The 22,074-nt window shown below is 46.4% G+C and overlaps 1 protein-coding gene across 9 annotated transcripts in view; it reads left to right on the top strand.

Annotated features, from left to right (window-relative positions):
• The first annotated feature begins 10,070 nt into the window (after nucleotides 1–10,070).
• TMPO (thymopoietin) overlaps nucleotides 10,071–22,074 on the top strand; it is a 134,510-nt gene continuing 122,506 nt past the window's right edge. For 8 of the 9 annotated variants that reach the window (XM_078677981.1, XM_078677976.1, XM_078677974.1 and 5 more), the window contains exon 1: nucleotides 10,094–10,449. In XM_078677981.1, coding sequence (XP_078534107.1) covers nucleotides 10,234–10,449 — 216 coding nt within the window. In that variant the 5' untranslated portion in view covers nucleotides 10,094–10,233. Of the gene's footprint in view, nucleotides 10,450–22,074 lie in introns of all 9 variants that reach the window. The other variant, XM_078677978.1, reaches the window with a different exon arrangement.

The raw sequence follows: 22,074 nt of genomic DNA, 5'->3' as shown, positions 1-22,074 counted from the left end.
CACTCTGAATCTGCACTCTGCACTCTGAATCTGCACTCTGAATCTGCACTCTGAATCTGCACTCTGCACTCTGAATCTGCACTCTGAATCTGCACTCTGCACTCTGAATCTGCACTCTGCACTCTGAATCTGCACTCTGCACTCTGAATCTGCACTCTGAATCTGCACTCTGAATCTGCACTCTGCACTCTGAATCTGCACTCTGAATCTGCACTCTGAATCTGCACTTTGAATCTGCACTCTGAATCTGCACTCTGAATCTGCACTCTGAATCTGCACTCTGAATCTGCACTCTGCACTCACAATCTACACTCTGCACTCACAATCTGCACTCTGAATCTGCACTCTGCACTCTGAATCTGCACTCTGAATCTGCACTCTGCACTCTGAATCTGCACTCTGCACTCTGAATCTGCACTCTGCACTCTGAATCTGCACTCTGATCTGCACTCTGCACTCTGAATCTGCACTCTGCACTCTGAATCTGCACTCTGCACTCTGAATCTGCACTCTGCACTCTAAATGTGCACTCTGCACTCTGAATCTGCACTCTGAATGTGCACTCTGAATCTGCACTCTGAATCTGCACTCTGCACTCTGCACTCTGAATCTGCACTCTGCACTCACAATCTGCACTCTGCACTCACAATCTGCACTCACAATCTGCACTCTGAATCTGCACTCTGAATCTGCACTCTGAATCTGCACTCTGAATCTGCACTCTGCACTCTGAATCTGCACTCTGCACTCTGAATCTGCACTCTGAATCTGCACTCTGAATCTGCACTCTGCACTCTGAATCTGCACTCTGAATCTGCACTCTGAATCTGCACTCTGAATCTGCACTCTGCACTCTGAATCTGCACTCTGAATCTGCACTCTGCACTCTGAATCTGCACTCTGCACTCTGAATCTGCACTCTGCACTCTGAATCTGCACTCTGAATCTGCACTCTGCACTCTGAATCTGCACTCTGAATCTGCACTCTGAATCTGCACTTTGAATCTGCACTCTGAATCTGCACTCTGAATCTGCACTCTGAATCTGCACTCTGCACTCTGAATCTGCACTCTGCACTCTGAATCTGCACTCTGAATCTGCACTCTGCACTCACAATCTACACTCTGCACTCACAATCTGCACTCTGAATCTGCACTCTGCACTCTGAATCTGCACTCTGCACTCACAATCTGCACTCTGCACTCACAATCTGCACTCTGCTCTCTGAATCTGCACTCTGCACTCTGAATCTGCACTCTGCACTCACAATCTGCACTCTGCACTCACAATCTGCACTCTGCACTCTGAATCTGCACTCTGCACTCACAATCTGCACTCTGAACCTGCACTCTGAATCTGCACTCTGCACTCTGAATCTGCACTCTGAATCTGCACTCTGCACTCTGAATCTGCACTCTGCACTCTGAATCTGCACTCTGCACTCACAATCTGCACTCTGCACTCACAATCTGCACTCTGCACTCTGAATCTGCACTCTGAATCTGCACTCTGAATCTGCACTCTGCACTCTGAATCTGCACTCTGCACTCTGAATCTGCACTCTGATTCTGCACTCTGAATCTGCACTCTGAATCTGCACTCTGAATCTGCACTCTGAATCTGCACTCTGAATCTGCACTCTGAATCTGCACTCTGCACTCTGAATCTGCACTCTGAATCTGCACTCTGAATCTGCACTCTGCACTCTGAATCTGCACTCTGAATATGCACTCTGCACTCTGAATCTGCACTCTGCACTCTGAATCTGCACTCTGAATCTGCACTCTGCACTCTGAATCTGCACTCTGAATCTGCACTCTGCACTCTGAATCTGCACTCTGAATCTGCACTCTGAATCTGCACTCTGAATCTGCACTCTGCACTCTGCACTCTGAATCTGCACTCTGAATCTGCACTCTGAATCTGCACTCTGAATCTGCACTCTGCATCTGCACTCTGCACTCTGAATCTGCACTCTGAATCTGCACTCTGATTCTGCACTCTGATTCTGCACTCTGAATCTGCACTCTGCACTCTGAATCTGCACTCTGCACTCCGAATCTGCACTCTGAATCTGCACTCTGAATCTGCACTCTGCACTCTGAATCTGCACTCTGCACTCTGAATCTGCACTCTGCACTCTGAATCTGCACTCTGAATCTGCACTCTGAATCTGCACTCTGCACTCTGAATCTGCACTCTGAATCTGCACTCTGCACTCTGAATCTGCACTCTGCACTCTGAATCTGATCTGAATCTGCACTCTGAATCTGCACTCTGCACTCTGAATCTGCACTCTGAATCTGCACTCTGAATCTGCACTCTGCACTCTGAATCTGCACTCTGAATCTGCACTCTGCACTCTGAATCTGCACTCTGAATCTGCACTCTGCACTCGGAATCTGCACTCGGAATCTGCACTCTGAATCTGCACTCTGCACTCTAAATCTGCACTCTGCACTCTGAATCTGCACTCTGCACTCTGAATCTGCACTCTGCACTCTGAATCTGCACTCTGAATCTGCACTCTGAATCTGCACTCTGAATGTGCACTCTGCACTCTGAATCTGCACTCTGAATCTGCACTCTGCACTCACAATCTACACTCTGCACTCACAATCTGCACTCTGAATCTGCACTCTGCACTCTGAATCTGCACTCTGCACTCTGAATCTGCACTCTGAATCTGCACTCTGCACTCTGAATCTGCACTCACAATCTACACTCTGCACTCACAATCTGCACTCTGCACTCACAATCTGCACTCTGCACTCACAATCTGCACTCTGCACTCTGAACCTGCACTCTGAATCTGCACTCACAATCTACACTCACAATCTGCACTCTGCACACTGCACTCTGAATCTGCACTCTGAATCTGCACTCTGAATCTGCACTCTGCACTCTGAATCTGCACTCTGCACTCTGAATCTGCACTCTGAATCTGCACTCTGCACTCTGAATCTGCACTCTGCACTCTGAATCGGCACTCTGCACTCTGAATCGGCACTCTGCACTCTGAATCTGCACTCTGCACTCTGAATCTGCACTCTGAATCTGCACTCTGCACTCTGAATCTGCACTCTGCACTCTGAATCTGCACTCTGAATCTGCACTCTGCACTCTGAATCTGCACTCTGAATCTGCACTCTGAATCTGCACTCTGCACTCTGAATCTGCACTCTTCACTCTGAATCTGCACTCTGAATCTGCACTCTGCACTCTGAATCTGCACTCTGAATCTGCACTCTGTATCTGCACTCTGAATCTGCACTCTGAATCTGCACTCTGAATCTGCACTCTGCACTCTGCACTCTGAATCTGCACTCTGCACTCTGAATCTGCACTCTGAATCTGCACTCTGCACTCTGAATCTGCACTCTGAATCTGCACTCTGCACTCTGAATCTGCACTCTGAATCTGCACTCTGAATCTGCACTCTGAATCTACACTCTGAATCTGCACTCTGAACTCTGAATCTGCACTCTGAATCTGCACTCTGCACTCTGAATCTGCACTCTGCACTCACAATCTGCACTCTGCACTCACAATCTGCACTCACAATCTGCACTCTGCACTCACAATCTGCACTCTGCACTCACAATCTGCACTCTAAATCTGCACTCTGAATCTGCACTCTGAATCTGCACTCACAACAATATGCACTCTGCACACTGCACTCTGAATCTGCACTCTGCACTCTACATATGGTATGTTATGCTTACATACGTTCCATATATTATCCATGTATATGCCACATTTAGTTAAGAATATATGTTCTGTTTAGTTACATTACTTTGTTTGTATACCCTTTTATGCTGCTCTAAAGTTATTTCAATGGGTGAAATGCGGAGCCTGGGTAGCAGGAAGGAGAAGATAAGAGAGTGCATCGAGTGCGGACTTGTGAGCAAGCGCCTTAAGCCATCAGGACGCTACTTCAAGGCACGTAGACAGGGTCGTAATACCCAATGATACTCGTAAAGGTAGCTACAAAAAATGCCGTTAGGTTGTGCACACACCCTGCAAAGATGCGTGTAGCGCCTGAAGTCACAAGTTGAACCTGGTGTTGTTCGCTACAATAGACGATAGTTATCAGTGAGGTTTGTTCCACCATGAAACGAAAGTTGGCTGCCGAGAGTAACAAGGCAGTGCTGGGAGGGGGGCTGCGCACCAACTGAAGTGCTCTGGTTGCACGGCCTGCGGCCGTGTGAAGTGATAAGCCTTTGAAGTATGTCACGGCGCCTGAGGGGAGAGCAGAGAGAAGAGAAGGCTCGTGCGGGCAGAAAGGATGGCCGTGGGAGGTGGGAGGAGAATTCGGCATGGCTGGGGAGGAGAAATTAAAGTAAAGGCTGTGTTTGCGGGGAGAGAGAGGGGAGGTGCTGGTGTGGGAGGAGTGCTGCTACGGCCTGGGGGAAGCTGGCTGGGGAGGGGGAGGAGAAATGAATGTAAGGCTGTGGGGAACAGAGTTTATGGCCCAAAAGCGCGTGCCTTTGGCCACGTGAACTTCAAGAAAACCGCAAGGAACGAAGCCCTTGGTTTGACGAGGATTTCGAGCACTTGAATTCTCGCTCCTCAATGCGCTTGCGCGCATTGTAGGTCACGAGACCTAAAAAAAATACCTTGAAACACGAGTCTAACGAGAGGTCCAGGTGTCACATCCCAAAGCGTCGCCAAGTATGTAAAGTCGAGGAATCACCAAGGTGGGTTATTCAAATACATTTATTCCTCATAAAGAATATGCATACAGGACTGACGGTCCCAGAGGTACAGCTTCAACTGACACTGGATAGAATGTCCAACATTCCATTACAATCCAGAACATAATATGAGGACAATAACATATTAACATTCCATAACACAAATAATTGAATAGAGGGAAAATGTAATACATAAAATGAATATTCATTATGATACATTAGAACACCACAGAATATTAAAACCAACTTTACTAAAATATGTATTTTATTATTCTGAGTTCAGGCATACTAAATTCGAATTTCTACCATGTTCCCTGAGTCAGTTAGGATTATAAGAATGTAATAATCTAACTGCCCATTCTGGCCTATGAGAACAGGTAGCCTTCAATAGTGAAAAACGGAAATGGCTGTAATTCACTATTAGAACCTGCTACGCACATCAGAGCATGTCCTACCTTATACTAACAATGCACCCTGCCCTTGGGCCTACCATAGGGGTATCTAATATGAAGCAACAGGAAGGTTTAAGGACTGGCAATTGGGTGCACTTAGCCAAGTCGACATGGCAGTGCTAGACTGCACACAGGCCTTGCAATGGCAGACCTGAGACACACTTTACAAGCTGCTTCTGTGGGTGGCACAACCAGTGCTGCAAGCCCACCAGCAGCATTTGATTTGCAAGCCCTGGGCACACATGGTGCTCTGTACTAGGGCCTCAGAGATAAATCAAATAACCCAATCATGGAATAACCAATTAGTACATTAATTTAACATAGGGAGCACTTGCACTGTGGCACTGATTAGCAGTGGCACAGTGCCCAAAGCATAAATCCAGCAAAAACAACAGAGGAGGCAATCCGTCAAAATGGAAGGGAGACTCACGCCAATGATGCCAGGTCTAACAACCTTGTTTTGGTCTGTTTGAAGTACCTTTACCAAAGCATCTTCATTTGAACATTTCAGAGTGGCTATTTCCAACAAGTTCATATCATGAGAAAATAAAACGGTTCAGAGAGGAGGACTCTCTTTGTAACTGCTCTGGAAGGGGGAAGGATACTATAACCCACTTGCTTCTGTTTTGTTCAAAATCTACTTCCATTCGATCCAGATGGTTGCCGCCTCTTTTTGAGTTATATGTGATTTGCAGCATTACAGATGTGGATGAGCTATGCTATAGGATAGATAGGGAGGATATCTTTAAAACGTATCAGCCTTTCTTTGAGGGACCTGGCCGATCGTGAAGCAATCTACAGAAGCATTTTTTAAAACACACACATGATAGTGCTCACAGTTTGATATAAAGTTGCATGCAGTACAGCTAGCCATGATACATGTAGGTAACAATAATTGGAATTGCACGCATCAGCTTAATATCAATAAAAACAATCTGTGATAAATCATTCAGCGAGCAAAATTTTGCATAGCTATTTTCACCTTGCTGAAGCAAGAATTGCCTCTTAAACTAGACTGCCGCCCACAATCATAGGCACCTTATAACTTATAACCAGTTGGTGGACAGTATTCAGAACGAAGTCTGATGTTTATTACACTAGGGCCTCCGGTCGGCGATTCCGAAACCACAATTACAATGCGACCGCACATGGTGCAGTCGCATACTCCCATTAAGAAATTGGAGATTGTGTTCATCCCTGCACCACTTGCTAGGCACCCTTAAGGTGCCTGCCACACAGGGCAGGAATCAACAGGGGGGGGCACCGTAGGTGCCCCTCAACCCCCAACTGGAGGTCACAAGGAGAAGGGGCCCTGCAAGGGGCCCCAAAACTCGCTTCCCGACAGGCTTTCAATGTCTGAAAGCCTGTGGGAAACCGAGCACCGTAATATCAACGGCGAAAATGCCATCCATTGGGACTATGGGCAGGTCTCCAACTGGCCGACAGGCTACTTGAGTCGTCGGAATTCAGCTGGAATGACTAGCCGGTTTGAATTCTGACTGCCTATATTATAATTAGGGAGACAGAGGTGAAACCGACGATGAGTATCGGAAAGTTTCCGCACACATCGGTAATCAGTCCCTAGGCACTTTATTATTGTGCACATTTTATATTGAGTGGCCCTCCAAAGTATTACTTTATTGTTTGATTAATAAAAATCATTACAATGGTGTACATACAACTATAAAATTTGTATCAGTTGATTACTAAAATATGTACACATGCACTGGAGTGGCCCTCCAGTTAAGGATGGTATCCGAAGTTACATTGAAACAGTAATACTTTATGGGCCCAGGTGCTCCCATATTCCTGAAGGTTTGGGTATATTGGCTCAATACTGACTGTAGTAGTGATGTTTTGTGTTAGGCTGTGAAATATCTGTTCCTCTCTATACCATAGCACAAAGTACTATTTGGCAACATATATTTGGCTCTTTATTTGTTTATTTATTATGCTCCTCTGTTTAATTGTCTGAATGAGCCATTTTATGTTATGTATTTTATTGAAGGACTGTTTTGACTTTACTTTCATTATTGTGTGGTGAACATTTATTCAGGTCCCGTTATGAAGAACTACTTTTAATTGATTAAAAAAAATAGTAAGGCTTTCTATACTGATCGAGAAAAATGAAATTTTATGTAATTGTATGGTTTAGAAAATATTCTCGGGGCTCGGCTAGTACACGGGCTCCAAAATCCAAGCCAGACTTGTGGCTCGGCTATCCCTTTCAATTTGTGGCTCGCCCACCTCTACCTTTTGCCTCACATATATATATATATATTTTTAAATAGTTCTAATACGCAACCTATTCATTAGTGTTGCTTTCGGGCAGTTGGAACGCGCTAGAAAAGTCTAAATAAACATGAGATGTTGGCCAGATAAAAACTACTTATTTAATAGGATACCAGTAGGGTCGGGTTTTCTACAGGCACGCCAGTATTTAAATGTCTGTCCTGTGTGGTGCAAAAATAAGCAAAATCACTTAAAGCGTATTCTTAGACTTCATCTTTAAACACTTCAAACAGCAAATTTAATTAGAAAGCGCCTTTAAATTTGTTCTAGAGCTGTGTTAATGAGCCCTGGTTAATAATCAAGGGAGAAAATGCACGAAACAATGACTCTATACCATCCTGTTTATAGTCCTCTTTAATAGAATGTCCAGACCTCTGCAGTCTCTTAAAACTCTTAATCTTTGAATTGTTGCAACCCTAAATACAAGACAACCTAATTTATAGGATGCCACATACACTAAATTTCCGATAGGGCTATTATACAGACCCTCCAGGATATCGCGATTTCGCGATTTGCCGCGAAATCGGCACTTTCGTAAAAATGCCGCGATTTTTACAAAAGTGCCCGCGAAATTGGCACTTTTGTTGAAATCGCGGCGTTTTTACAAAAGCCGCCATATCCTGGGGGCCCACTTACATTGTTTATTGGGGCGGGCGGGAAGGACACAAAAGAATAACTTTCCGGGCTTAATGGGGCAGCTTAATGGGGCATTAGCAGCTCACTGTGAAGGGCTTTGAAGTGCCCCTCCCGCGCCTGGCTCCCCGCTGGAGACCCTCCCGGTGACTGGGGCGAGCCCCCGCCCTCTCCCCTGGAGCCGAGGGTCAATATGGGAATGAAAGGCCCTGATGGGCGATCAGGGCGAATGCTAACTGTGCCCCCCCAGGCGCAGTACAGCCATGTCACCGGCGCGCACACAGTCACGCTAGACCATGTGCTGGAAGGGGGTCAAGGGCTCTTCTATGTGGGGCGTGTGGAATTTTCATCAGGCGCAGTCATTTCCAGAGGGCTTATGCCAGGCAAACAGAAAAGGTTCACCTTCAGCTATTATCTCTCCGTGTCTTCCATGCGTGGAACACACCATGCCTGCTGACGTTTCTGCCCCTGCGGTAGCTGTTCTGCTCATCCTTGATAAATCCGTGAAGGCAGCAGAATCGGGGGTACAAGCAGCAGGACTGTAGCAAACAAAGCTTTATTCAGGAAGGTGAGGTGCTAATGCTGTGGTCACTCAAACAGGGGCCTCGAGTGGTTGAGGAGCTATTCCCAGCTTAGTGACCCTGTGAAACATACAGATGTGCAAGGCCGACCCGGCCTCTCTGAAGGTTGAAAACAGTGAAATGCCTGGTGCAAAGGACACAATAAGGGATAAGAAGCATTGTTAAATGCTTTCAGTTTCGCCTTTGTGATTAATATTATTTTGGTTGTTGTTGTTGTTGTGAGATTTAGCTTGGTGAGTGTTAGTGTGTCACGTCGTCACTGTGACCACCTCAACTTTTCTATCTTGCAATAACTTCACACTTGAAGTTATTCTATTTATGTTGTCCTTCATAAAAACTCTCACGCAGACTAATTGCCGGCTCGCACCTCTGAAGATAAGGCCTGGAAAACTGACTGAGGCCTGCGAGGCGAGTGCCAGGGCCCCTTCTGGAAACGGGAAGAAAGGGAGGGAAGAGAGGGAGAGGAGAGCTGAGGAGGGGAGGGGACAGGATGGGAGGGAGGGAGGAGAAGGAGAGAAGAGAGAGAAGAGTAGAGAGAGGAGAATTGAGGGGAGGGGAGGAGAGGAGGGTAGTGGGAAGGGTAGAGAAGGGGAGGAGAGTACATGAAGCAAGTGGAGCTAAGGAGAGGAGGGGCGGGCTGGGCTGGGGAGGGTGACCGGCAGAGGAGGAGAGGAGAAGAGGGGTAGGGGATGGGAGAGGAGAGGAAAGGAGGAAGGAAGAGAGAAGGTAGGATGGAAAGGCCAAGTACAGAAAGAAGGGCAGGTTGAGCAGAGAATGAAGGGAGAGATGGAGGTTCAGGAGGTTTTAACAAAAAGTAACCCCTAAACCAGAGCTTTACCACTACATTGTGGACATTCATTTCGTGTAACTGTCAAGCTGTAGGAAAAGGGAATTACTTAAACCCACAATCAAGAGTGTTTCTAGGGAGAAATGCTTACATTAGTATACCTACATAGCTTCATGTTGTTAAATAACGAAAAAAACTAAGATATCTGTGTTTGTTGTAGGAAATATGGCCAAATAAAATGCCGCAAAATTGCCGCTAAATTTCCATATTTGTGCCGCTAAATTTCCATTTTTGTGCCGCTAAATTTGCTAGTCCATGCCGCTATATCCTGGGGGGTCTGATTATAACTGGATGGATTTGTTTGTTTCATGAATACTATGGACTCTAACGCTATTACGCAGCACAATAATAAGCAGACACTACGAAGCGGGGAGGATGCAGCCAGGCTGCTCCACCCACGCCCTCCCTCCCGCTCGATTCAAACAGGGCATTTTCCTGCCGTTTTGCTTGTGCGACTGAAGGCTTCTGTTACAGAGCTACGAGCCTGGTTATGGTGTCTTGGAGGGGGCAGCCAATAAGCGCCTCGCTTCATACCGCTATCGACCAATAGTAGCGCGCTTTGCTGCGAGGTGAGCTTTTACCCTCTCGACAGTGTGAGAGCGGGCTCCATTTGTCTGGCTTAGCTTGTCGCCTGACGCCTCCGCCCCCTCCACCCGCTGCAGCTCAGAGCACGGGAGCCGCTTCTGGACTCATCAGGGCCAGCCAGGCAAGAACCGGGGAGCTGGTGCAGGATGCCCGAGTTCCTGGAGGACCCGTCTGTGCTGACCAAAGACAAGCTTAAGAGTGAGCTGCTGGCCAACAGCGTGGCGCTGCCGGCCGGGGACCAGCGCAAGGACGTGTATGTGCAGCTCTACCGCAAGCACCTAACGGTGCGCAACAAAGGCAAGAGCCGCGACTTCTCCAGCGACGAGGAGAGGGAGGCCACGCCGGCCCGGGGCAGACCCAAGGTGAGCGCCTGATGGCGAGAGTGCATATGTTCCCAGGGCGCTGTTGTGGGTTCCGGGGAGTAGCACATAATAAAGTCTCCACGATGAGGGCGAGAGGGAATTGAGGCTTTAAATAACAGATTGCACCCTAGGGCGAGTGTGCAGGGCCTGCATGGCTGCCTGTGTGCATATGGTTATGCTGGCGTTGAAAAGGGTGATCAGCCACACACCTTTGATCGTTGCTGCTGGGCATAACAGTCCTAAATAAATGCATCGTTTTTGATCCGCTGCGGCCATCAAAACATCCAGAGGACGTGCTAATCAATCCAGCGCAGTGAACCTATTACTACACATTGTAGAAGGCCGCGTGTTTTTTCCGCCTTATGGTTCTTGGCTAGCCTAACGTCCTCCTTTACTTAAAGCCTTTTGCCTGTGTGCAGTTGCCCGCTAGCCCAGCCGGTGCGCTCCTCGCCGCGCTTGTTGGTTTGCTCTGCCCTCGTCCGATTCCCTCTGCTACACTGTGGCGAGGCGGCGCTTTGTTGCCAAGGATTCCTTCTGAACCACGTGTTTAAACCCGTCCTCGCGGGAGGGTGTTTATACTGACAGGGCAGCTAAATCCACATGGAATTGGCGGTTAAGTAAACTCAGTGTTGCCGAAGCTATTGCTTTCGTGCACACACTGCGGGCGAATGAGCGTCGCCCTTCTGTGCAGGATGTCCGTTGTCTCCCCTTTCCCCACGCTCATTGTTCTTGTAACTACGTGAAAGGCCATATCATATAATTACCACAATCTTTAATATTGCGTGGACCGGTGCAACGTATTTAAAATATCACATTCGCCAGTGCAGCCTCTATGCTTACTTGTTTTGGTGTCTAGACCGTGACACTATAGGCACTTAACGGGTTGAAGGGTTTCCCGCTTCCACGTAGCTTATGTAGGTCTGATAATGCGCCGCGCCCCCTGGAGGCCGAGTTAAACCCCTTATAATATACATTGTGACTTGTGTCTACGCAGTCCCGCCTTTTCTACAGCCTGCTTCATCCATAGTTAAAGTGGTCTATTTCAGAGCTCCGATACGTTCATCCCACTTTTCCTTCCCTTTGTCATTGTGTAATACCGCCAGTAAAGGTAGATTGGAGTCTCCACTGCCCGCAAGACAAACCCGATTACGTTGAAATATATTCTCGGAGACATTTGGTTCTGATGCCACGACAGAAGCTAACAGCAGTTTCTCCCTTGGCAGTGGATACTGTACCTAGTGAGCGACTTTAAAAACACGTGTTTCCAGTGTCTCTAATCAGTGCCTGATGTGGTATTACTTAGTTATTTTGTAGTTTACATTCACCGAGTGGTATTGTTTGTTTTGGCTTGCAACATAATGTTGCAGTATTCAGTAAGCAATCAATAGAAAGTATTGTAATGAAGTTTACAGTAGTAAAGGCATTGTTGAAACTGGCATCTGTTTTGTTTCATGAATTAATGTGTTTGGGTTTCACGCCCTCAAGTGCTTCATACGCGTGCGCTGTGTTCCAACCACTTATTTCCTTTGAACATTAGGATGCGTTGTGTGGCTTGTTAGCCCTCCAACGTAGTATAACTTTTTAAACATTAAATATTCAGAAACGTGTACAATTCGGGGGAATTTTGGCGGGTGTTTTAACTTGAACCTAGTTAATGTCGGTGGTACGAGCCGTAACATTATTTATATATATAATTATATAGTGTGTGAGTGTATATATGTGTGTGTGTGTATGTATATATGTGTATGTGTGTGTGTGTGTGTGTGTGTGTATATATATATATATATATATATATATATATATATATATATTCGTTCCAACACCCCCTCCACCGGTGAGAGTGCAGAGACCAACAACGGAGAACCTGTGGAAACAGCATTTATTCCGCAAAAACAGATAGGAGGCTTCCTTTTCACCCGCTTCCCAGCGAATGCATTTCGGCTTACTCTCAGCCTTCTTCAGCGCCGCGAGTGAAATCTAACAGGTGGTGGCACATTTCCCTGATTCAAATACCACGCCCCACCTCACTTGTCCTGCATAGCTCCGCCCCTCGGTCCAAATACCAATCGCAAATGTCCAATGGTAGGTCGCATCATGTACCGCGACTACCAGTCCCAGAATGCATAGCATATGTCCATTTCTGGTGATGGTTGCGTGGGGATAGGAAACAATGCTGTGCCGGTATGGAGTGGACTCCCCTCTCTGCCGCCACAGAACAAACTGCTCCCTCCTGTCTCCTACCGCCTCAACCTCCGCGTCTGGTGTCATCTGAAAACGGAGACAGGCTGAAATGCTAACCTGCCCAGTGCGGAGCCATTTTTTTCTCGACTCCTTACTCCGCTGCAGTATCATCCAAACGAGGTGGTGGGCTCTGATCTATCCCGGTACCCCAGGCAAATCCAAGCACCGCCACAGCGGCAACCAGCGAGTCAGAGCCAACTTTCAAAGACGGGGATCTCTTTGCACGGCGCTGGAGTCCGTGCTTAAATTCGTTCCAACACCCCCTCCACCGGTGAGAGTGCAGAGACCAACAACGGAGAACCTGTGGAAACAGCATTTATTCCGCAAAAACAGATAGGAGGCTTCCTTTTCACCCGCTTCCCAGCGAAACGTGTACAATTCGGGGGAATTTTGGCGGGTGTTTTAACTTGAACCTAGTTAATGTCGGTGGTACGAGCCGTAACATTATTTATATATAATTATATAGTGTGTGTGTGTGTGTATATATATATATATATATATATATATATATATATATATATATATATATATATATATATATATATATATAGTGTGAACAAGGCTCCTGTGAGCCGAAACGTCATGAGACTACCCTGCACTAGAAAATAAAAAACTCAAGCACTTAACTGGTCCGTGTCGTGTACTTCGTATCCTGGCTGGTGTGACTCCAGAGCGTGAGAGAAGTGGCGGAGCGTTTGACACTATTATATATATATATATATTATACACACAGTCTGGATGGGGTTACCAGATAACACCAATTATTTCAAAAAAAGTTCCCTCCTAGTCCAAGAAGGAAACCAGACTCTCAGAATGCTGCAAAAGTGGTCAATTTAATGACAAAGAATGACACGTTACGGATTACTCCTTCACGTGAAGGAGTAATCCGAAACGAGTCGCTGTTTGCATTAAATTGAACACTTTTGCAGCATTCTGAGTCTGGTTTCCTTCTTGCACTAGGAGGGAACTTTTTTTGAAATATATATACACATACATACATACATACATACATACATACATTTGATGCACTAAATAAACATCATTAAGCAGCAAGTCTTGCCTGCGGAGTCTGTTTCCTGGTACTGCGCTGCTCCCTGTGAAGGTTGCATCGCTGGGATCCTGATATGACCTATCTATCTATCTGTCTTGCAAAACCCATTAACTTTTCTGACATCTACTTCTTTAAGGTTAAGTAAGATACAGGGTAAACAGTATTATACTGAAATTTAATTTCATACGCTTTATATTTTTTGACTGGAATTTTTTTTCTTCACATCTCCTTAGGTGTTAACTAACTTTACAGGGCTGCTCGTTAGCTAGGGCTGGGTTTGGGATCAAGGTTCTCTTAAGATGGTTATATTACGGAGTATTGTACCAAGAGAGTGCAATGGCCGCAGTCAAACTTTGAATTAAATAGTTCGTTTAACACCATCTTTCTACAATATGTATTGCTAAAAAGCTGTTGGTTTCATGGACAGTTGGGATGCGCAGCTTATCAAATATACAAATTGTTTTTTTATTTTAAAAGTTTTATATAGTGCAAGCTTGACCCATAGGTACCAGAGCGCTTTACACACACACTATAAAAAAACAGAACAGAAATGGCTTTACATAGTAGGCAGGTAGTAAGGAAGCCAGCCAGAGATGAGAAAAAATACAGCATGAAAAATAAGGTGGTTAGCACATTCTGGTCACCAACTATCCTTGAATGTCAAGAGAGAGTAGTAAACTTGGATATTGAAGTCTAGGTTAGTTGACTTTGGTCAAGAAAGCATTTGTTAAGGTGACGGAGCTTCAGGCCCCTTTTCAAACAGGCGAAGGAGGGGTTGCATCTGAGTACTTTAGGGAGAGCACTCCACATCCTGGGAGCGTTGCCAGAAACGACCGGTAATGTGTGGTTTTCTTTTTCAGTTTCGGAGGAATAAGGAGTGAGTTGGAGCTTCTCAGAGTTCTGGATTGGAGGTGGATGGGCGCACACTGCCTCACACTCCAGCATTCAGTTTGCCCTGATGCATCTTAATAAATGCAGTGCATGATAGCACTTTCTTCGGTGTCAGGCTTTAGTTTTTCACCCTTGTTAGTGCAGCCAGTGCTGTGTATCTCTAGACGCGTGTTTCAGGAATATTCTTTCTGGATCGTCCTGCTCTTACCAGTTTGTTGTTCAGGTAGTTTGGGTCCAGGGTGTGAATGGTTTTGTGTGTGATGCAGGCCAGCTTGTAAATACACCTCCCTTCCATCGAAAGCCATTTGAGGGAGTTGAGCTGGAGTGATGTGTTCAAATCTTTTTACTGCAGATAAGAGTCGAGCAGCCATGTTCAACACTGCCCTTAGAGGAGCTAGGTGAGCTTTTGGAGTCCCTGTTAGGATGGCATTTCCGTAGTCTATTTTAGAGAGAATTTGGGATTGGACTACTGTCTTGAGGTCATCATGGGGGAAGAAAAGGTTTCAATTTCTTGAGGTGTTTAAGAGAGAAAAGAGCACTTTTTTGCAGAGTTTTTGATGTGGGCCTCCATAGATAAGTCCTTGTCAAGGGTGATGCCTAGTAACTTAACTGAGTTGGGGCAGTTTAGTGTGGCCAGATTCTTGAGCCACTCTTGGATTTGGACGATGGTTGCTTTTTTGGAGTGAATAGGATTAGTTCAGTTTTATCTGGGTTGAGCTTTGTGGTTAGTGTTGAACCAAGTTTGGATCTCGGTTAGAGTGGCATTGAGGTGTCTGATGTCGCTGGGAGACTTGATTTTGAAATTGATTTGGGTGTCATCAGCGTAAAGGTGGTAGTTCACTCGTGCTTTTTTCAAGATGGTTGTGAATGGCTCCTTGAAGAGGGATGGGGAGAGGATAGAGTCTTGCGGGACACCAAGTGTGACTTTTGTTGGCTTCGAGAGACAGGAGTTTATTTTAATTTGTTGCGAGCGGTGTTGAAGGAAGGAGGTGAAACATTTTAGTTCTGTGCCATTGATGGCGCTTCGACAAGGTCTCCAGAAGAGCTGGATGATTTACTGTGTCCAATGCTGCAGATAGGTCAATAAGGATGAGTAGGCAGGCATCACCTTCATCTAAAGCCGTGTGAATATCGTCAGAGCAGAGACGTTGAGCATAGCAGTTTTTGTGCTACATCCTTTCCAGAATCCTGAGGTGTCGAGGAGGTTGAACTCCTCAATGTGTTTGTTGAGTTTGGTGGAGAAAGCATTTCTCCAATGTTTTAGCAAGGAATGGGAGGTTTGAGATATGTTTGAGGTTGTTAAGGTCATTAGGGTCGGCCCCTGGTTTCTTGAGAATGGGTGTAATTTGTCCTAGTTGAAGGGAGTCCCGGACACAGTCTGAGGTGAGAGAGGCATTGATGATTTTTGTCCAGAAAGGGTAAATGGGGTTGTTGAGTTTTTTTTTTATAATTGTGGATGGGATGAGTTCCTTACTGTGGGGGGAAGGTTTTAGGTTGGACATTATACCGAAGACCTCATTTTCCTGCATTACCTCAAAGTCTGACCAATGCACATTGTTTTTTAGCTGGAAGCAGGCCTGACTGTCCTTGTTAAGAACTCTTTCTGAACGGTCAAGGGTGGTTAAAGGGGGGCAGGTTAAGAGGGAAGGAGGGTTAGCGGTTTGGATGAAGGATTGGTCAGTTTTTGAGACTTTATTAGCGAAGGTGGCATTTTCTTACCATCTCTCATTGGTGACTTTGATTTCTTGAGAGGGAGTGTAGTTTGTTTGGCTTTTGACAATGTTGAAGAGTTCTCTCGGTCTGTTTTTCACCAGATCTAGTTGGCTGCAGAAGAAAGAAGCCTTTTCACTGAAAACATGTTTTTTGTATGCCTGCCGAGCAGATCTAAGTTGCGCTAGGTGTAAGGTCGAGGGGTTTATTTTCCAAGTCCTTTCAGTTTGTCTGAGTTGATGCCTTTCATCATTCAGATCCATGTTAAACCAGGGTTTATATTTGTTTCGCCTCAATTGTTTGAGTTTGAGTGGAGCTACTTGATCTAAAACCTGTCATTTTTTTGATTTAAAGTGTGTAGTGAGGTCATCAGCCGTCCATGATGAAGGTTTGAGTTGAACATGGGCATGAATCCTCGATTCAAGTTCAGATAAAGGGACTTCTTTGATGTTTCTGGTCCAGTCAGCATTTACTGGTTATTGTTCAAACATTAGCATGCTGCTAAATATGGTTGTCTTTTTATGTACCTTTTTATTAGCTATAAAATGCATATAATACTTAAATGAGCACAGTAAAATGCATTTACCTCATGATCATGGAATCTTCACCCCCTCCCCTCATTTCCCACCATCCCTCAACTTCAGCCGTTGCGTGGCCCAGTGTTGGGAGCTGGGCCGTAACAGATGTTACCTCTCTATGTTCATTCCAGTGTCCCCAAATGTGTGCACTTTTTTTTGGGGGGGGGGGGGGGGGGGCAACATCAGCATCCATACACCCCTTTTTCCAGCTTGCACACAAACACTTATTATTTTTGCTCTAATTGTCTAATGTGTTGACATTTATTATAGTCTTATAATCGACTTCCTAACGTAGTGCTGGTGTTGGGAGTGCCTATACACTTTAAGTAGCTGCTCATCTCCCATCTCAAGAGGGTCCGATACACAGCGAACCTCCCACCCTGGACACGGCGAGTGGGCTGGCCAATGCTGGCCCAGGATGTGGAAGTAGGTTGGAGGTTAGTGTCCTTACTACTTTTGTCTGTTGGAGGCATGAGGGCGCTTGTTACTACAGATGCTGGCTTATGCCTCAAACTTCAGCATTCTGCCCCAATTCTTTTCACCAGCTTTATGGAGCGCATGGCTTCCCGAGCGGACTTCCCAGAGCTATCGTACCAGGCGCAGTGAGAACTGCTGGTGGAGAAGCACCTACGGCTTACCTTAAAGTAACAGCGATTTGTTGCTCTGAAGTTCAAGTTCAGGAATTTATATAGCGCACTACTCACCCGGAGGGTCTCAAGGCGCTTGGGGAGGGGGTTCATAATTTATCGAATAGCCAGGTTTTAAGTTCTTTTCTGAAGGATAGGTGGTTCTGTGTAAGGCGGAGGTGAGTGGGGAGTGAGTTCCAGGTCTTAGCCGACAGGTAGGAGAAGGATCTGCCTCCCATGGTGGATCTTTGAACACGCGGAACTGCGGCGAGGGTTTGATTGGTGGATCTGAGTTGGCGGGAGGGAGTGTAGAAGGACAGCCAGGTGTTAAGGCATTCGGGTCCTGGTTTGTAAAGGGCCTTGTGTGCGTGGGTGAGGAGACGGAACGTTATTCTTTTGTTGACGGGGAGCCAGTGAAGGTCTTTCAGGTGGCCGGTGATGTGATCTTGGCGAGGGATGTCTAAAATGAGTCTCGCTGATGCGTTTTGGATGCGTTGGAGTTTTTTCTGTAGTTTGGTTGTGATTCCGGCGTAGAGGGTGTTTCCGTAGTCCAGACGACTCGTGACCAGTGCGTGGGTGACAGTTTTTCTTGTCTCGGGGGGGGGGGGGGAATCCACCGGAAGATTTTTTTGAGCGTACGAAGTACGTTGAAGCAGGAGGATGAGACGGCGTTGCCTTGTCTGTTCATCGAGAGTGAGGAGTCTAGGATGAAGCCAGGGTTGTGTGCGTGGTCTGTGGGTATGGGTGCTGTGCCTAGAGCCGAAGGCCACCATGAGTCGTCCCAAGCAGTGGGGGAAGATCATAGGATGAGCACCTTCGTTTTGTCTGAGTTAAGTTTTAGGCGGCTGTTTTTCATCCATTCGGCTACTTCTTTCATGCCTTCGTGAAGATTGGTTTTGGCGGTGATAGGGTCTTTGGTGAGGGAATGGATCAGCTGGGTGTCGTCGGCGTAGGAGATGATGTTAAGGTTGTGTTATTTCAAAAAGGGGGTGGTGATGGACAGAGTATCTGAGTTAATCAGAACACTCATACCCAGTCAACAGATCAGGGCTTGATCCATCACCGTTTTTTTAGCTCACTGCACCATCCCAGTTCAGAACCTGGCTATATGCAAATTAGTCTGTCCCTGGCCCAGTGCATCATGGGAACAGGGCAGACCAAACTACCAAGCCAATTCTTCACTGGAAAGGAAACAAGCTTCCGGGGACCGGTTTCTGGCATTACAGCCGTCTTCGGCCCGGCTTGCTTGAATCCTGATGGTGCAATGAGCAAGGGACTCATGTCTGTGCATACCCTTCCACACTCATGGTGGCCAACATTATTTCAAAAAGGGGGTGGTGATGGACAGAGTATCTGAGTTAATCAGAACACTCATACCCAGTCAACAGATCAGGGCTTGATCCATCACCGTTTTTTAGCTCACTGCACCATCCCAGTTCAGAACCTGGCTATATGCAAATTAGTCTGTCCCTGGCCCAGTGCATCATGGGAACAGGGCAGACCAAACTACCAAGCCAATTCTTCACTGGAAAGGAAACAAGCTTCCGGGGACTGGTTTCTGGCATTACAGCCGTCTTCGGCCCGGCTTGCTTGAATCCTGATGGTGCAATGAGCAAGGGACTCATGTCTGAGCATACCCTTCCACACTCATGGTGGCCAAAATTATTTCAAAAAGGGGGTGGTGATGGCTTTTGTAGTCTGGTCTGCCCTGTTCCCATGATGCACTGGGCCAGGGACAGACTAATTTGCATACAGCCAGGTTCTGAAACTGGGATGGTGCAATGAGCTAAAAAACGGTGTTGGATCTAGCCCTGATCTCTTGACTGGGTGAGAGTATTCTGCTTAATTCAGAGACTCTGTCCATCACCACCCCTTGTTGTAAATTATTTTGTCCACCCTAAGCGTGGAAGGGTATACTCAGATGTGAGTCCCTTGCTCATTGCACCATCAGGATTCAAGCAAGCCGGGCCGAAGACGGCTGAAATGCCAGAAACCGGTCCCCGGAAGCTTGTTTCCTTCCCAGTGTAAGAATTGGCTTTTGTAGTCTGGTCTGCCCTGTTCCCATGATGCACTGGGCCAGGGACAGACTACTTTGCATACAGCCAGGTTCTGAAACTGGGATGGTGCAATGAGCTAAAAAACGGTGTTGGATCTAGCCCTGATCTCTTGACTGGGTGAGAGTATTCTGCTTAATTCAGAGACTCTGTCCATCACCACCCCTTGTTGTAAGTTAAGGTTGTGTTGGCGGGCGATGGGTGCGAGTGGACTCATGTAAACATTGAAGCGGGTGGGACTGAGTGATGATCCTTGTGGTACACCGCAGATGACTTCGGTGGCCTCTGATTTGAATGGGGGAAGTCGGACTCTGAGTTCTCCCAGATAGGAACGAGGTGATCCATTCCAAGGCTTTTCCCTGTATGCCGATGTTGCTGAGGCGTTGAATGAGGGTGCTGTGACAGACTGTGTCGAAAGCGGCGGAGAGGTCGAGTAGAATGAGGGCCACTGTTTCTCCGTTGTCCTGTAGTGTTCGGATGTCGTCTGTGGCTGCGATGAGGGCGGTCTCTGTGCTGTGTTTGGCTCTAAAGCCGGACTGTGAGGGATCGAGGGAGTTGTTGGATTCAAGGAAGGCGGCGAGTTGGCTATTGACGGCTTTCTCAATGACTTTGGCAGGGAATGGGAGGAGGGAGATGGGGCGGTAGTTTTTAAGTTCAGAGGGGTCTGCTGTGGGTTTCTTCAGGAGGGCGCTAACTTCGGCGTGTTTCCAGCTTTCTGGGAATGTAGCAGAGTTGAAGGAGCAGTTGATGATGTCACGGAGATGGGGTGCGATGATGGAGTCTGGTTTGTTGAAGATGTGGTGGGGACAGGGGTCGGTTGGCGAGCCAGAGTGGATGGAGTTCATAAGGCGGATGGTGTCTTCACTGGTGATTGGGTTCCCTTTGCACACACTGGATTAGGGCGTGCTCTCTTAAATTCTTATGTTGGTAATTAGCTTAGTGAACTAATGTATCGGTTGGTAAAATAGATGTAAAACCTACACGATAGACGGTACAAAGATAAGTGGCTGTACCTCCTCTATGAAAAAACAAATATTCGTTTCGCTCGGCAGATGGTTATAAATGTATCGCGTTGATAGGTTTTTATTTTCTTGGGCAGCAAAAGCAACATGATTGCCTAAGTTATCTGTTTGTAAACTTTCTGCTGCAGTTTGGGATGTATGCACTGTATAATAGTAATGATGACATATAGCCTGATTTTCTGTTCAGAGAGCAACATTTGCAGGGGAATCTGTTTGATGGTGCTTTTGAATTGCGTTGCTTATGCCAATATCCGTGTCATGTCACTATAATTAAGAAACAATAAGCCACATTTCCGACTGCTTAGTAAAGCTTCAGTTGACGGGACACATCCCATGTCCTATAACCCCCATTTTATAGGACCTGCTTTATAAAGTGCCACATTGTAGTGTGATGTGACTCTCCTCCCCCCCCCCCCCGAAAAATGTCCCTAGCGTCCACCTCACGAAGGTATTTTTTTTGTTCATTCACTCTTGCAGTATGTGCTTCATATGAAAATGCACTCGTTTTCTGTTTCATTGTATGTTGTCTGTATGTTTCTTCCTGGCTTCACCCTGTCGATTATCAATCTATTTTCTAGAAGGACTATATCCGACTACGTTTCAATGTTTGTGTGATGTAACGTGATCTTGTTGGCTGTATGTTCTAGGAACAAATGATAGACAGAATGCTATACAATGCAAACATTCACCCCCTTTCACAAAGATCTGGGTTTAATCAATCGTTCTTTTATTCTTGTTTTGCATTTTCTCCCTACGTGGGAAGGGTATGCCCAAACGTGGGTCCTGGGCTCACTACGCCACCGGTTTCAACCTAACCCGGCTAATGAGGGCTAATACCCCAAAACCAGTCTGGGGATGCTTGCTTTCCGATGCAGGGAGTGCTTGGACTGTTCCCATATGGAGCAGTAAATACCGACTTGCATATGAATGAATGAATTTATTAACTGTTCAATTAATTACAATCTTTACAGTAAGAAAGAATAAAACTGGTGAGGAAAATGATCACATTAAAACTACAAAGACTGCTGGTTAAAAAGTTTTTTGTTCAATTATTATATCCCCTCTCCGCAGCACCCACTCGGACCACCAGCACCGGGTCTTTATCATAAGTCCTTGCACCAAGTTTCTTAGACAGCTGCGTAGGCCTCGGTGGTTTTCTCCTACAGCAGTCTGTGGATCGTTCTCCTTGTCCCTTCCGTTTCGAGCCATTGATGTGGTGCGATTTCTGTAGGGCGGCTGGATAGGATCATGGCTCTTCCCTAATTTGAGGGGAGGCTGCATTGACCCCCTTATTGTACCTCGCTGGTGGCCCTGGTTTGTTTGTGATGGTTTGCTGCCTTTAAAGCCATTCTAATCAGATGAATGAATTTCCCAAGACTAGCCAAGGTCATCGCGGTTATTGTAGAAAAGTACAAGGCTGATGCTTCGCGGCATTTCCTTGATGATGCAGAC

This window comes from Lissotriton helveticus, chromosome 1_1, assembly GCF_964261635.1.
Source record: "Lissotriton helveticus chromosome 1_1, aLisHel1.1, whole genome shotgun sequence".
In the NCBI taxonomy this organism is placed as follows: Eukaryota; Metazoa; Chordata; class Amphibia; order Caudata; family Salamandridae; genus Lissotriton; species Lissotriton helveticus.
The sequence above is the reverse complement of the archived record's forward strand: the minus strand, read 5'-3'. Positions and strand labels throughout refer to the sequence as shown.